This window comes from Chenopodium quinoa, unplaced genomic scaffold (assembly GCF_001683475.1).
Source record: "Chenopodium quinoa cultivar QQ74 unplaced genomic scaffold, ASM168347v1, whole genome shotgun sequence".
In the NCBI taxonomy this organism is placed as follows: Eukaryota; Viridiplantae; Streptophyta; class Magnoliopsida; order Caryophyllales; family Amaranthaceae; genus Chenopodium; species Chenopodium quinoa.
The window spans coordinates 1,452,144-1,467,811 of record NW_018742461.1 but is presented as its reverse complement, the minus strand read 5'-3'; the positions used below and the strand labels follow the sequence as shown (position 1 = coordinate 1,467,811).

Below are 15,668 nucleotides of genomic sequence, written 5' to 3'. Positions count from 1 at the left end.
ACTTATAAGAAGTGCTTTAGACTTTTACAAGTCGTACTGTTTAAAAAAGCGGTTGCACATTAATTTATTGTAAGACGGTTAAAAGTTATGTTTAAGGTATTTAAAGTTATCTTTTATACTATAAAAATTATTAATTTTCTAAATAATAAATTTTATTTTACAAAAAACTGATAATGTATTAAACTAATCATATTAGTTTTTATATTATGTAATCATGAATATATAAGAAATTGCACATTTAAATAATATTCAAACTAACGACAAATTAATAGTTATTCTTTAAAGGATTAAGGTTATTCCTAATAATAGTTAAGGTTAAAAAAAAAAAAAAAAAAAAAAAAAAAAAAAAAAAAAAAAAAACTAAAACTTTTGGAGGAAAAATTTTTAACCAGAAGATGACATGTGTCATTCCTGGTTTCGACTTTAGTATATAGTTATAGATAGATAGATAGATTAATTGTGATAAACTTATTTTAAACCCTCAAAAAAAAAAAATTGATAAATTTGTATTTTTTTTTTACTTATCTATTCACAAGAAATCACTCCATTTTAAAAAAACATTCTATGCTTGGGAGTAAGGGGATTTCCTTACCTCCCCTCAACTCTCGAGCGCTGATTTGCAAAGTTGGTTGACTTAACATGTGAAGTGTCGGTTTAGTAAGGTCCTTCACCTTAATTTAAAAGATTTTTTTTTTAACCAAGCAACCTTGATTGAGTTGATGGGGATTGAGTTGATAGGGAACTCACCTTGTGACTTTCACGAATTCGAGCCCCACCAACCATATTAGATGGACTCCCTTACCTCCCCCTTTACTCTTAAGCCCCCGTTTATAATATAGCGATTTTGCATGTATTACGAGTACTATTTTAAGGAAAAATTCATACCATTAATCCTAACTATTGGATGTCTTCTCATATTAATCCCAGTTATGGATTATTCTAATCCAAACTATTGAGGGTGTCTTCTAAAATTGCTTTGTGACCTATTTAACAGGTTATTTGGATGAGGTGGCATATTGTGATTGAGAAGAGCTTACATTGTTGATTGAACTTTAACAGCAATGTGAGAAATTCCAATACAACCTACAACCTATAACCTATCTATACTACTTATACTATGAATGTCGTTTATGATTGTTCATTATATAAATTATTGTAGTTTGTCCATTGATTTTAAATGAAAAAGACAACAATCATTAGTTTTGAATGAAGAGGAGAGAAATTAGGGGCAAGATGAAGCAGGGGAGTGAGATTGCAATGGAGATATGAGGGAGGAGCTGAACTTGATCGGTGTTGAGCGAAAGGAGTAGTAATACGCCGAGGTCAACAGTGGTCAACAATGGCATTGAGGAGGAGAGAGGCAGCGAAGGAGAGATTGAGGGCAACCAAAAGAATGGTGCACGTACGTAGGTGGCTGGGTGGTGGAGGGGAGCAGACCAGGAGTGGTGGACCGGTGGTTATGGAGCTGGGCAAGGGGAGGAGAAAGAGTGATATTTAAAATAAAACTTTACCTACTTAACCGGTTACAATTCATACCAGATCATTTTTTTGAAGACACATTTCATACTTGGGATAATTCCATAATAACCCATAGTTGGTAGGGGTAAAAGTTCGGTTTGCGGTTTGGATTATAGCCAAAACCGAATCCAATCCGAATTAATTCGGTTTTGGATTTCTCAAACCGAATCCAAACCGAATTAAAATTCGATCCAATCCAATCCAAACCAAACCAATTCGATTTTGCTAATTAGAATCCAATCCAAACCGAAATTTGATCTATTCTTTCACAACATTCAAACTCGAAATCTGAACTTCACCTAATAAATTCATACAATCGTTGAACTTTTTCTTGTTAACTACATTCTTTGTGAGAGAGAGATATTGAAATTGGAGAATTGAGAATTAGGATCTTATATTTTGGTTTATACATGAAAGGGCAAAGGGGTTGAGATACTTTGTAAAAGAAAATAGGCTTAATGTAATAGATCGAAATTTCAGTTTATAATTCGGTTTTTTAAAATTCCAAACCGTAATCCATATTTTTTAATTTTTCCAAACCGATCCAATCCGAATTTCAAATACATTCAAATCGAATTACTAATTCGGTTTGATTTTTGGTTCGGTTTGGTTTTAATCCGATTTACTTTCACCCCTAATAGTTGGGATTAATTTGGGAACACTATTAATAGTTGGGATTAATTATGTGAATTTAATAATTAATTAATTGGGAAAAAGTCATGAGAATAATCCCACATTTGGATTATTTTTTAATAATCCGACCTTTACCCCCAATTCTTTTTTAATGGTCCCATTTGACCAAAAACCGGTTAAACCAGTCAATTTTATTTTTTTTTTTGGTTTTAAATACACGTGTCACTATGCAATTTGTCTAAATTTTTAAATTAAAAATAGAAAAACAATTTTTTTTTAATTTTAAAATTTTGATAATTTTTACAAAAAAAAAAACGGAAAAAAATACTCCCCACCGCCCCTGCCACCATTCCCTCTCCTCCTCCCCTTCACGCAGCTCCCCTCTCCCCCAGCCCAGAAATCGTCCGGCCGACGTCCAACTCACCCACCGCCGGGCGAACCACCCCTTATTACTCCGACCTCCCCTTAACCGTCGCCCCACCCATCCAAACGAACCCTAACCCGCGAAAACCGCAGCCCCGAAACCACCCTAACCCGCAAAAACCGCATCCCCGAAACCACCCTAAAACATCCACCGCTGCGATTGTTTGTTGGGTGGCGTGAGGTGGTGCTAATTGTGGCTGTTGTGGTGGTAGTGAGGGAGTAGGGTTGTGAGTGAGGGAGATGCGAGGGTGGTTCGGTGCTGCTGGTGATGGTAGGGCAAGAGCAGGGGCTGAGGGAAGAGGAGGGAGGCCGACGGCCGCCGGCGCGTCTGCCGGAGCAGGTACCGGCGGCAGGGGGACTGGCCTGGGCTGGTGGCTGGGCGAGCACACACATTTATTTATTTATTTTTTTTATTTTTGTTTTCTATGATTTTTTTTAACTTTTTTCTGACTAATTACAGGCCGCCACGTGTCATGTAACCTGTTATGATTGAGACCATTAAAAAAGAATTGGGAGTAAAGGTCGGATTATTAAAAAATAATCCAAAAATGAGATTATTAAAAACAAATGGCGCAAAGGTGGTATTTCCATGAATTTTTCCATTAATCGACCAATTTCCTCTTTTTGTTCTTTGTTAAAACCCTGTAAAACCCTTTCCTCAGTTCCCACCCCCGAGCTAATACTTTGCAACCTTGCAGTCCCTCTACCATGGCTGGCTCAACATCAATTAAAAACGATTCAATGAAGAAGAAAAAGAGGAAACTCGCAACTTCCCAAGACTTACCAAAACCCTCTAAAACAGCTCGCAAATTAAATGATACAAAAGATGAAGAACAATGTGCAGTTGAAGAGACACAGAAGCTGGAAAAAATGGAGGTGGAGGAACAAATTCCGGGGATTTTTGGAGGGCCCCACTTATGGAGGAATTTAGACCTCGCTTTGGCAATTCAAAACAATGAACTCAATGAACATAAGTAAGATTTTGCTAATTTTATCTTATGTTGTTGAATTTATGAACTGGGTTATGTTTAATTTTTGTAGATTATGTTGTTTATTAGGTGTAATTTACTGGGTTTTGAAATGGGTTTTCTGGGTTTTATTTAATTTTTGTTTACACTATGAATAAGTAATTGGAAAATTTTAACTAATGAATGAAATTTCTGGGTGTTATTCAAATTTGCTATTTTTTATCAATTTTATTGCTTAAGTTATGAATAAGTAATTGGGAAATTTTATTGTTTACACTATGAACAAGTGAGATTATTGGGGGTTAAAAATTTAGAGCCTCTAGCATGGTGAGAGAGCTTAAATTTAGGTTTTATTGTTAAAATGTGTGGATTGCTTGATTCGCCTTGGTCGATTGCAATCATGGTCTTTGGAATATGTTTCAGAGGAATATGGATAGTGTTAAACCAATACAATGTTTTAAATGCAGGAAGGTGGAGTTAATGTTTGAGTTTGTGAATTCGAGGGCCGGTAAAGGAGATGATGACTCCAAGAAGGAGTCCAATACATTGAGTATTTCAAGATTAATAGAGCGCATTAGTGATCGGATTCAGTCATTGTTGATTACCTCTGCCAAGAAAATTAGGGCTGGAGAAAAGGAGTCCGAGGGGCCACATTTTTTCATGGATTGTAGATGCTGGGAGATACTCAAGTTTTGCTTGAAAGAGTCTGAAAGGCTGCATGTTTCATTAAGATTATCGCGGGATCTATTAAGGGTTATTTCATGTGTGGCTAAGAGTGTGTTGCATTCATTTAATATTGCAGACACAGATGTTATGGAACCCACTTTTACTAATGTAGAAATGATATTATTTAACACTATAATTGACTGCGTAAAGTTGATATTTTCCTCCAATTGCCGATTGTTGAATGAAAATCTCGATCTGTGGGCAGTGGCTGTTAGCTCGGTGCTTGAACTTGTTATTAGAATATATGATGACATTAGTCAAGATAGTGGTGTGCGAAACTTGATCACAGAATTCTCGTGTTTGGTGCTTGAGCCGTTCTCCAAGTTCCTGAGGCTGCACCCTTGCCGCAAAAATGGATTTCGTGATTTTGTAGATAAACTTCTTGAATCATTGTTGCACTTGCTTGGTTTGTTGCATGATCAGATCAGGGACAGAAGTCCTGTTCTGGTGAAAAATTTAGTCAAGCTGGCAGAGGAGATTCTTTCTTATGGATTGTTTCATCCAATTCACCTTGATGAATATCTTAGCTTAAACGTCACAGATAGGTACAGTTCAGCTGATCAAAAATTGGAAAGTGCAAGAACGGTCATCAAAAGCTATCACAGACACCTTTTTGACAAAGTGGAAAATCTTGTTTCTGAGAGAAAGACACAGGCATTGTCTGGTATAGGGGAATTGTTCCGTTTGTTTGTTGTTAGTGTTAAAAAATTGAAGAGGGATTCGCAGGATGCTGGAAGTTTGAGGACCATTGAAACTCAAGATAAAAAGCATCCTTCAAAGGCTAGTAATTTGACCTCAGAGAAGAGTCATACTTCTTCGACTTCTGCCTCAGAAACAAGGAAGTCGTTTTTTCGATTTCTTTGTGCTTACCATGGAGCCGTTGTTACTTGATCTTAGTAGGAATCTCCAGTCTGACCTTCAATCTGGAACCTCCTTACTGAATTTTTACCACACTCTCAAATCTGTAAATAAGATTTTGTCTAGCATGGTGTGTGAAAGCACCTATCTTAGAACAGAGGATAGTACTGGAGGGGCTTGTCTGAATTTCTTCAAGATAAGCTATGGTCTATTGATGTCGTGTTATGCTGAATTTAATCAATTCTTTCTGTCAACATGGAGCTTAGATAGTTTTGTGGAAGTTGAAACATTGAACTCATTGGCCAAAGAGTTCATTCTTGTAGTTGGAAACTTCATTGATATTGAGTATGGAGTCATTGGTGATGACTTGGTTAGCATATGGCTTATGATTCTCACCTGTTTAGCATCAGAACATTCTTCAGAAAATGTGTCACAACCCTGCAAGTTGTTTCCAGTGACTGTTGACCTTGGATGCCGACTAATTAATCTCTATAGCGAGCTTCGCCAGGTTAGTGCAAGTTTCACTGAACATTTTGCTTTTGTTGACAGAGAGTTATGTGAATGTGAATTGAAGCTTTCTAGTTGACAGATCAAATTTGCTCTTCATTTTTATAATAGGTCATTTTTGATGAATTGGCCTTACTCCCCACCTCCAAACCCCCTAATTATTGTTATTGTAATCTGGTTGCAATGGCTGCTTGAAGTGTTCCATCTTCTCTAAAGTCCTTATGGTACTTGGTAGCATCCTTGTAGCCTTTTTTATTTATTTTTGGTTATGCTGGCTGTGTTTGAAACTGCTGTCTTTTCCCGCCTAATACATCCTAGCAAGTTCCTACAGTACTTGGTGGCATTTTAGCAGGATTTTTTGAATTAGGCTGCGTGCGTTTAAATTGCTGTCTTTTGCCACATAACACATAATAGCACAATTTTATATATAAGTATTTCTTTTCTTTTCTTTTTTTTTTTTTTTTTTTTTTAAAATTGAGGACAAATAGTGTTTACAGCTTTACACATTTTATGTTCCATTGATTGGTCTGATGGTTTATTATTATGTAGGTGGATTGTGCTGTTTTTGCACTGTGTAAAGGACTGAGGCATATATCATTTCATCAAGGAGATGTTGACATCTCCTCCCTTCATTATGATAAATTTGCCAAATCAGGTTGTTTGCTATTGTTTTCTCAAAAGTTTAGGCTGGCTATTTGCAATGTGATTAAATCTATACCTGAAGGTCAGGCTGTTGATTTTGTTCAAACTTTGTCTGCTGACATATTGGATTGTTTGGAGTGGATGAAGGTTGGCAATTCTGTGGTAGATGAATATGAAGTTGGAGATGTTCATTCTTGTAGAATCAGCGCTCAAGCAGAAATTTTGGGTGTGGTCTTGTCTGAAATTTATACTCTAGTCCTGGATTCACTCTCAGTTTCTGCCGGTTACAGTTACCGTATGGGGGAGTCTATAGAGGAGCTGATAGTGGTTTTACGTCCCAGCATGAGGCATTTGACTACCCTGGAGCAAGATGGTTCTGATGAGTTTGTTTTCTCAGTGCTGGGAATAACTCAAAGTAAGAATGTGGAATGCAAAAATGATTTATTAAATAAAGTTCCCTTGTATCTCCAATTCTTCTTTCGTGTGTATGTATCCTGTCGTAGCTTATATCGCCAAACACTGAGCCTCATGCCTCCTGATTCATCAAAAAAGATGTCAAAAGTTATGTCTGACTTTTATACAGCTTATTCTGGCAAAAATTGTATGGAGAGGACGAAATTTAAAGATAAAGGATATTTTTCTTGGGTCAAATCTTCAGTTTCTCTTCTTAGTATCATGCAACACATAAGGAATAATATTTTCCAAGAAGGTTCCACAGATTACTGTTGTTTGATTTATGTAATGCATATGATGGCTTTACAAAGACTTGTTGATCTAAGTAGGCAAATTCATTGTGTGGAGTATCGTTTGTGGTGTATTGAGAATGGAAGAAATGGCAAATTGGCGGATGATGCAAATATATCACTTCTATGTAAAGATGAAGGAAAACAAGAGAAGTTGGAGAATTTTTTGTCGGCTTTAAAGCAAGAAACAGCTGGTCTAACGAATTTCATCATGAAATATCTTTCCACAGTGGACGAGAAACAACAGCCTACCTTCATTCCTAGTGGAACAGCTAGTCCAGCCCCACAGTATGTGCTCTTTGACTCTTGGGATTTGGGTGTCTGTACAGTGAATGAAAAGACATTACCTACTGCAATCTGGTGGATTATTTGCTACAATATTGATATATGGTGCCACTATGCTACTAAGAAGAAGTTGAAGTTGTTCCTTTCACTTTTAATACTGAATTCACTTCCATATAGAAGATTTGGGGAGTTTGAGAAGCAGTATGAAAATTATGCTGGCGAGGCAATGAAAGTTACCAAGCATCAAATTTCACAGGAACTTCTTCGTGATACCAGTTTCTATGATCAAAGAGTAAGATCCAATACAATTCTTCTTGATTATTGATATTCATGGCCTTGCTAATTAATTTGTAAATTTGATTATTTATTTCTTTAAATAAAAAACCTGACCTACTTTAGACTTCAGCTGTTGTTCCTCTATCTATTCGTCTATTACTTCCCTGTCCCTAAATGGTAGCTCACATTTTATTAGTCATTTGTAAGGAATTTTGTAGCAGAATGGCACCACATATCTATATTTTGGCAAATGACATTATCTAATAGGTTGATCAGCCCGCCAATATGTTTCTCTTTTTAGAACAGGAATCTGTTTCCCTGGGAATTTCCTAGAAACTCCCTACTTTCCTTTTACGTAATACATTTATCTTTGTTTACGGAATTTGCATCAACCGCTTCCACTGTTGTGTTGCAGTCTGACAAGGAGACGTTCAGCTTGTTCCTGCCTGTTTTATCTTCCTACTTAATGATTAAGTGCTAAGAGCCTATGATAGTATGATGTCCATCCTTATTATATCATTGGTTTTGATGTGGGTGGCCAGGCAATTATTTGGTGTACTCTAGAAGTCTCTTGCTAATGTAACATCTAATTCGAATCATAAATAGACTGGGACTGGAAAAAAGAAGCATCAATATTGATCGCTTTCTTTTATTTTTGGGGGGTAATTTGGGCAAGGTTCTGGAGATCTGAGGATGTCTTACTGATGTTATGTCATCGTTGTTGGTTCAGTTTTCTGTATTTATTTGAAAATTACAGATAAAATTATGAAAACCAAAAATAGTTTTGAGAGTTTTTTTTACGTTTGGTTATAAGTCAAAATAAATTGTCTTCACTCCTCAGACATGATGTTGATGAGAGAATCCCAAGTAAATTGTCCTAAGTGGCCATGCTTGTCTGTAAATGACCTATGCATCTCAGTGGAAGTCTCTGGATGGTTGTCTCTACCTATATAATGTCTTATATGTTCAGGAATATTTAATAGATGCTTGTATTTATTATCAGTATTGGAGGGTCATATGATTTGGAGGTCAATGTCTGTAAGAATCAAAACTTTAACAAAGTAAGTAAATGACCTGGGTGGTAGAATATTCATCACTTTTTTCAGCTTTGAAAATCATTGTTCTGGCTGAGTTGTAAACATCTTAAAGATGAGAGGTTGATCTTCAATACCTCAGCTGCTTCATCAAGAAAGATTCTTTACTCCCGAAATCTGATGAATACTGTTAATTAGGAACAAAAATTGATCCTTTCGTCTCTTACTGTTTAATCTCCAAGTTGTACAATTTTGCTTGATGCCTGAACCTCATATCATCTTATCAATTTTTATCTTGTGCTAAGTGATAGGTTTGAGATAATACATGATCATGGTCTATTCTACTAGTTTGTGCGCAGGTATATGCCATCGAGGGTTTGCCATGTTTTAAAGAAGTGTATATCTCGGTTATTTAATGATTCTACAAACACTGGTGCTGAACTTGGTTCCTCTGATTGGACCAATGCTCTGGGCGTGCTTCAGAACTCTGCCCTATTTGCAAGGGACCAACTGATTACTTCTTGTCGTGGTCATGGTGATTTAGTCAATAAACAAAGTGAGGAAGGAACATCATTTACTCCAACCAATGACCCTCTTGCTGGTTGTCAAAGCGTGCTGAATCTCTTGTGCAAGATGTGTGAGATTACATTAAGCTTCAAATCTTTCTCACACTCTGTGATTTACTTAATCAACTTTGAAAGGTTATGTTACGTTTAACTTTTCTTTCTCACGTCTACTCCCCCCCCCCCCCTCCCTTTTTATTTGGGTTGTAAATTGCAAAATTATGTGTTACCAATCCAAATTTGATTTTTTTTTCCCTTTCCAGTCTCCTTATTACTCTTTGATGTTCTTGTTTTCTTTCCTTTAATTTCTCAACCTTATCTCACCTGTGACTGCTAGTTCATCTGAAATGTGTCTTCATTGTCCAGGCTCATAATTGGCTGCTTACTAGGTACTCACAGATCACCGTATGTTCATGACCATCACGAGTTCCTTCGACTACTGGTTTCATGTCGCCGAGCTTTAAAATATGTATTAATGGCATTCTGTGCTGATAAATCAGAAATTTGTAATCCCACAAGGATTCCAATACTGTCAGAGGTTCCATCATCTATTCATTGGCTGTTGGAATCTGTGAAGATTGTCAGTACATGGTGGAATACATTGTCATCACAGAACAGTAGTAACTGTAGTGATTTGACTGTTTCACTGAGGGATCAGACTTCATACGTGTTTGTCACTCTGTGCAAGCACCAATTTTGTACAGCAATTCACTCAATTGCCAGTCCCACAAGCACTGGAAAGTCTGGTTCTAACTGTGATGACTATCTTTCAAATGAATTTAATTTTTCTGAGAAACTATCGAATGATGTCGAAGTTTGCAAAGGTGTGATTATGATGGTTGAGGCATTGGAGGAAGAGACAAAAAAATCCCTTCTTTCTCTGAAAGAGGCCTTCTGTGATGGAGGTATGGAGGTAGATGGTCGACCTGTAGATTTGAGTAAATTGTCCTCTGCTATATCTTGCATTCAAGGATTGCTATGGGGATTGGAGTGTGCTTTGAATGATACACTTGCAAGTGTTGATGATTTGAAAGTAAAAGTGATGAAGAGTAAAGATAACATCATGACTAGAGTAGTCAGTTTTATGAATCTTGTTATGGAGCTCATAGCTAAATCCTCTCAGATTTTTCTTCACAACAATCACCCAATCAAAATGTCTGATTGCCAGGGGCAGCTTAAGAATGGAATTGATACTGAACTTGAGAATCAAATTGGAAATTCAGGTTCTGAGTTGACGACCTTAGCTACATGTGATCTTTCAAATGGTTCTGTTTCTAGTCGAAAGAAGAAAAGGTTGAAGTCAGATAATTCTCACTCTGTCATTAACGTTCTGACAGAATTTAGCTGGTTCAATTACAACTGTCTAAAAATTGATTTGTTGGGGAGCTTCTTAAATGGTCAGAATCTAGAGGCAGCATTTTTCTTGAGAGGTTTATTTATTGTTTCTTCAGCAATTGTGAGGCTAAGCGTGCTGATTGATTTTCCTTCCTTGTCGGCTAACTTGATTCAAAATTTTCTTGGATGCTCTGAAGTATCGTTGACAAAATTTTCGGAAATGCTTGATTTTCCGAGTTCATCTTCTTTTGTTTGGTTGGATGGTTCTGTTAAGTTTCTGGAGGCAATAGGGAGTTTATTTGCATCAACTAGTTCCATCGCAACTAGAAATGTCTACACCAAATTGGTAGAGTTGCACTTAAAAGCTATCGGCAAATGCAGTTCTTTACAAGGAAAAGGAGCTAGGTTAGCTTCCCATATTGGGTCAAGTGCCAAGATATATACTGAAGGACGAGATTATGAATCAACTGTCAGTGACCCTCTCTACGGCTTAGACAATCTCAAAGCAAGGTTGAGGATGTCTTTCAAATCTCTCATTGAGAAACCATCGGAACCACTCCTATTATCTGCTTTGCAAGCTCTAGAACGAGCACTATTCGGTCTACGAGAAGGCTTTCCAGTAATCTATGAGGTAAAGAAAGAAGGTACTGCCGGAGGTAGAGTCTCTGCGATGGTTGCAGGCTCTGTTGATTGCTTGGACTTGCTTCTCGAATTCTATAAAGGTACTCTGTTCAAAACTTATTCTAATATGCTTTGTAAGTTGATTTTTATATAATGCCTTTACAATACTTAAGACCTTTTTTTATTTTTTTTTTATTTTTATTGTTGTTTACTTGTCATGGCCCTATTTTTCACTTAAAATGTTTGCTTACCTTAACATGGGTTGGAGAAGTGTAATAAAAATGTGAGGAGAGTAATGCATGTCCGATGAAGAACTGCAAGGTATGTAAATAGTTCACCTGCTAAATTAGTAGAAGTTTGGTTGTATTTGTTCTTCTGAGAATTAGCAGAAAGCCTGTATAAAATCAAATTTCACGTATTCGTTATTAATATGAGCTGAACAGTTAGAAGGCATACAGACAGTTGATGCAAGCTCTGTTACTTCTCAAATCGTGTCACTCTTTTCTGCCCTGTTATGTTTTACGTTCTTATCAGTGCTAATATTTTGGTGATAGGCATTGCTTAGCTATATGAACAGAACATGAACATGGCTATAACTTCCTGTTTATTAAATCCTTCAGATAGCTTGGTTTAAACATGCTTATATGTTGATGCAATGACTAGTACTTGTAACATGATTGATGTCTGATTCTGTTGCAGGGAAAAACCAATTGAATGTCATTAGATCGCAGATCAATAGCCTTTTTTCATCATTATTTAATATTATTGTACACCTACAAGGGCCCTCAGTATTCCACACAAAACCAAACAGTATTGCAGTAAATAAGAATCCTGACTCAGGGTCCATGGTTCTCATGTGTGTTGAGGTATTAACCAGGATTTCTGGAAAACGTTCTCAGTTTCACCTAGATTCCCATCATGTGAGACAGTCTTTGCGTATACCAGCAGCACTTTTCCAAGGCTTTTGCTTCATTAAAGCAGGCAAAGATTCTCATCAAAGTTCCATTAGATTGGACGGCAAAGAGTGTGAAGAACTTGAAAGTTACTTTTTGGTTGACAGGCAGTTCTCAGTTAACTTATATGCGTCATCTTGCCGTTTGTTGTGGACAGTTGTTAAACACCGCAATAGGTATATATTTCTTATTTTTTTTAATAACATTTTTCTTGCTTTCAGCAACTTATGTATGTATGTCTACTAACCATATTGTAAATTTTTAGTGAATGTATACAGTGTATTGCTGAACTTCAAATTTCACTTCAAGCACTCCTCTATTGTCTGGAGATTATTAACTTTGACTCAGAAGACCGAAAGGCTTACTTTACTTGGGTTTTGGAAGATGGTGTAAAATGTGCCAGTTATCTGAGAAGGGTTTATGAAGAGGTATGTGTTAAGCTAACAGCTGTTATCTGCCTTTCATTTCATTTTGATAATCATGATTATCTACATTGATGTTTCTTTTAAAGTTTCTTCTTTGCAATTAGTTGAAACCCAAATTCTTTGCAATATTTCCAAATTTCCATTGATATCTCCATGTTGAATTTCTTTCATGGTTAGTTGGTCCTTTGACCGATTTTTTACATGAGAAGTGTACTGGTCTAGACATGGCTTCTTTTATACCGAGGACATGCACTTTTCTATCAGTCCATAAGTTCTCTGACTTCTCTCTATCATAGTTTATTATGGTGAACAAAATACAAAGCGGACAATATTACAATCACCTCCGAAGGATGGGCTTGTCTTCTAGACAGGGCCTTCTCAAGCCCAGGGGTTTACAGTTGGTAATTTAGAATTTCATTATACTTTGGGTACTTATTCTGGAACTAATACCGTTGCAGTACATTAGTTCAGGGAATTAAAAAGCTTTCAGCTGGATATGTTTTTTTGGTACTTTGTCCTAGTAGAATTCTCGTAGTTACTACATTTGGAGCTGGTCGCTGCTAAGTAATACGATTTCAATGGTGAACATGCTTATAGCCATAAGATACTCTTTCTTTAGGACATTAGAGGCCTATGAATTCACTTCTGGCCTTGTTATTACTGATGCACATTGTTGTCAGTACGAGTTGATAGCAGTTCATAAATCTTATTTAAATTTCTCATGGACATATCTATATAATATTGACTTTGGAACCTTAATTACTGGATTCTGTTACACTCCCTCTTTAATTTCATATTTTGTCTTGTGTATCATTTTTTGTAGATTGGACAGCAGAAGGATAATTTAGGTCAACACTGCTTTATGTTCTTATCAGAATACATAAAGGTTTATTCAGGCTATGGTCCACTGAAAATGGGAATCAAAAGGTAATTTTTCTTTTTAGACTTCTGATGAGTATTATATGGTTACTTATGTTAGTTGTACGAAAAATTTACAATTTTTCTTCTATGTAATTTTAGGGAAGTTGATGAAGCCCTTAGGCCAGGTATCTATGCTTTGCTAGATGTTTGCTCAGCGGACGACCTTCAGCATCTTCATACTAAATTTGGAGGTAAGCAACTAAGCAAAATACGAAACAAATTTCCAACTAAATTGAAAAATTCCTTGCTAACATACATACAGAGTATCTGTATGTTAATCTCTTATAAATAGTTGGAGGATTTTTTCAAAAAAAAAATAAAAAATTGAATTTGTTAACGCGTATATTTCTTAAATTGACAATGCATAAGTACATAATCAATCGTGATGGATAAATTCCCAGTGGTTTCCAAGGTCTGACTTTGATGATGTTTTTTGTTACAGAGGGTACTTGCAGAAGCACCTTGGCAAGTTTGAAGGATGATCACAAACGTCAACAGTATGAAGGAAAAGTGTGACGAAGTAGACAGCATTCTGCATTATCCTTCTCTAATATGATTGCCGTTGTTCACATGATACTACGGCTACAGTTTTGAAGCCTTGCGTTATGCAGACTAGATGCGCCTGCACACAAATCTTGTGGCGACAACAGAAATGCACAGTATCAGCTCTCTTATCAAAGTCTTCATTGATGCACTGCAGGTCCACAACAACGAACAGATTCAGCAGAGACGGCCAGCTGTGTTTGTCTCAACGAGAACAATACCGTGGGAAAAGAGTTTGGGGGGGGGGGAGGGGGTGGTGTTAGGAAAATAGTTCAATGATGTTATAGTTAGGAACACAAACATTTTCACATTGTTACACGTATTTTAGCAGATTATTGATACCATAGTTTTCACATTAATTACATAGGTAATCCAATTGGATAAAATGACACTAATAGTGACACAATAGTGGCACATATATTAATTTAATGATCTATTGAAGTCCAATCATTTTAGCCCAATACATCAACCCATATCCACGGCACTACACACTACACAGGTCGGCAGTGCCCCACTATTGAAAATCCATTTATGAGTGACAAAATTATTCAAACCCTGTTTTTTTTTTCTTGCAAAAATATCTCCATAACTCCAAAATAGCCAAGAATATTACAAAACTACCCTTGTTTTTTTGTTCATTTTATCATCTCTGTATAGAATTTGAGGTCTTCTAATATACGTCATGATGACCCCACCTCAAAAATAATCCTAAACACAAACGCGCAACACAATAAATTGACATCTTCGTGGATAACTTTATAGACCTTAATTAATAATCCCAATCCCAATCTTTTTCTTAGAAATTCCCCTCTCTAAAAACACCGCTCTTCTTGAAAGGAAAATATGGTAAACTACTCATATCATGAATGTTATGCATATCCGCCAAAAAGAACTCCCTCTATATTTGATGGATTCACTCTAAGACCTCTTCCTTACCCAGTTCTCCTAATTCTCTTACTAATCTCTTTTTTTCTTGGCATAAAATTCTACTTTGTTTCTCAAGAAGTTGCTGAGACCGTCGAGTTTGAATTTAATTGGTTGCTCTTGATCACCCCTTTACTCATCATATTCGCCGTTAAAATCATATCTTCTTTCCAAGGCCGTCGAAAGTCCTACGGTGGATGTACCGCCGGAAGGTGGGCCCCAACGGGCTGTTATTGCTACAACTGCCGTGGTTATTGAGTTGGTTCATGTAATCCTACATATAATTGTAGTAAGTTTTTAATCATATGTAATTTGATAAGTAGCACAATATTATGCTGTATAGATGGATTATAATTGTTAAATGTACTGTTTCATAGTGTTTTAAAATGTTTATTAATACAAGTTCAAAGGGTGTAAGTGTAACAAATACTTCGTACTTTGTATAATACGTGTATAAGCTTTTGAGGCTTGTAAGTTTTGGAATTGATGTCTAGATAGTAAATTTAAACACTACTTGATCAAATTTGATTGTTTATGTGACTTACTTTTTCAGTGGATTTTTTTTTTCTTAATTTTTTTTTAATGATTTATTTAAATAACTAGAAATTGACGATATATAAGATAATCTAGTGATAGATTGATAAACCAACAAGATATACACGATTTACATTTATAATAATTTTATTAAAGAAAATCTTCCGTTTTTTTTTTATTTTTGGAAATTTTGTCAACAACTAATAATTAAAGCACGTGTTTTAAAAACAACTACC

At 36.1% G+C, this 15,668-nt stretch overlaps 1 protein-coding gene across 1 annotated transcript; it reads left to right on the top strand.

Annotated features, from left to right (window-relative positions):
* The first annotated feature begins 5,009 nt into the window (after window positions 1-5,009).
* LOC110718586 lies at window positions 5,010-15,455 on the top strand. Its single transcript, XM_021897447.1, has 9 exons — window positions 5,010-5,634; window positions 6,183-7,595; window positions 8,962-9,314; window positions 9,543-11,233; window positions 11,832-12,261; window positions 12,351-12,513; window positions 13,334-13,437; window positions 13,531-13,622; window positions 13,874-15,455. The coding sequence occupies exons 1-9, from the start codon at window positions 5,140-5,142 to the stop codon at window positions 13,945-13,947; spliced, it is 4,815 nt and encodes a 1,604-aa protein (XP_021753139.1). The 5' UTR covers window positions 5,010-5,139; the 3' UTR covers window positions 13,948-15,455.
* Window positions 15,456-15,668: the final 213 nt, after the last annotated feature.

What these genes read in the sequence shown, in the direction of transcription:
- LOC110718586 (XM_021897447.1), top strand. Translation starts at nt 5,140, where the DNA reads ATGGAGCCGTTGTTACTTGATCTTAGTAGGAATCTCCAGTCTGACCTT. An exon ending in GCTTCTCGAATTCTATAAAG is followed by an intron (nt 11,234 to 11,831) that starts GTACTCTGTTCA and finishes ATTCTGTTGCAG; the next exon opens with GGAAAAACCAATTGAATGTC. An exon ending in GTTGTTAAACACCGCAATAG is followed by an intron (nt 12,262 to 12,350) that starts GTATATATTTCT and finishes GTAAATTTTTAG; the next exon opens with TGAATGTATACAGTGTATTG.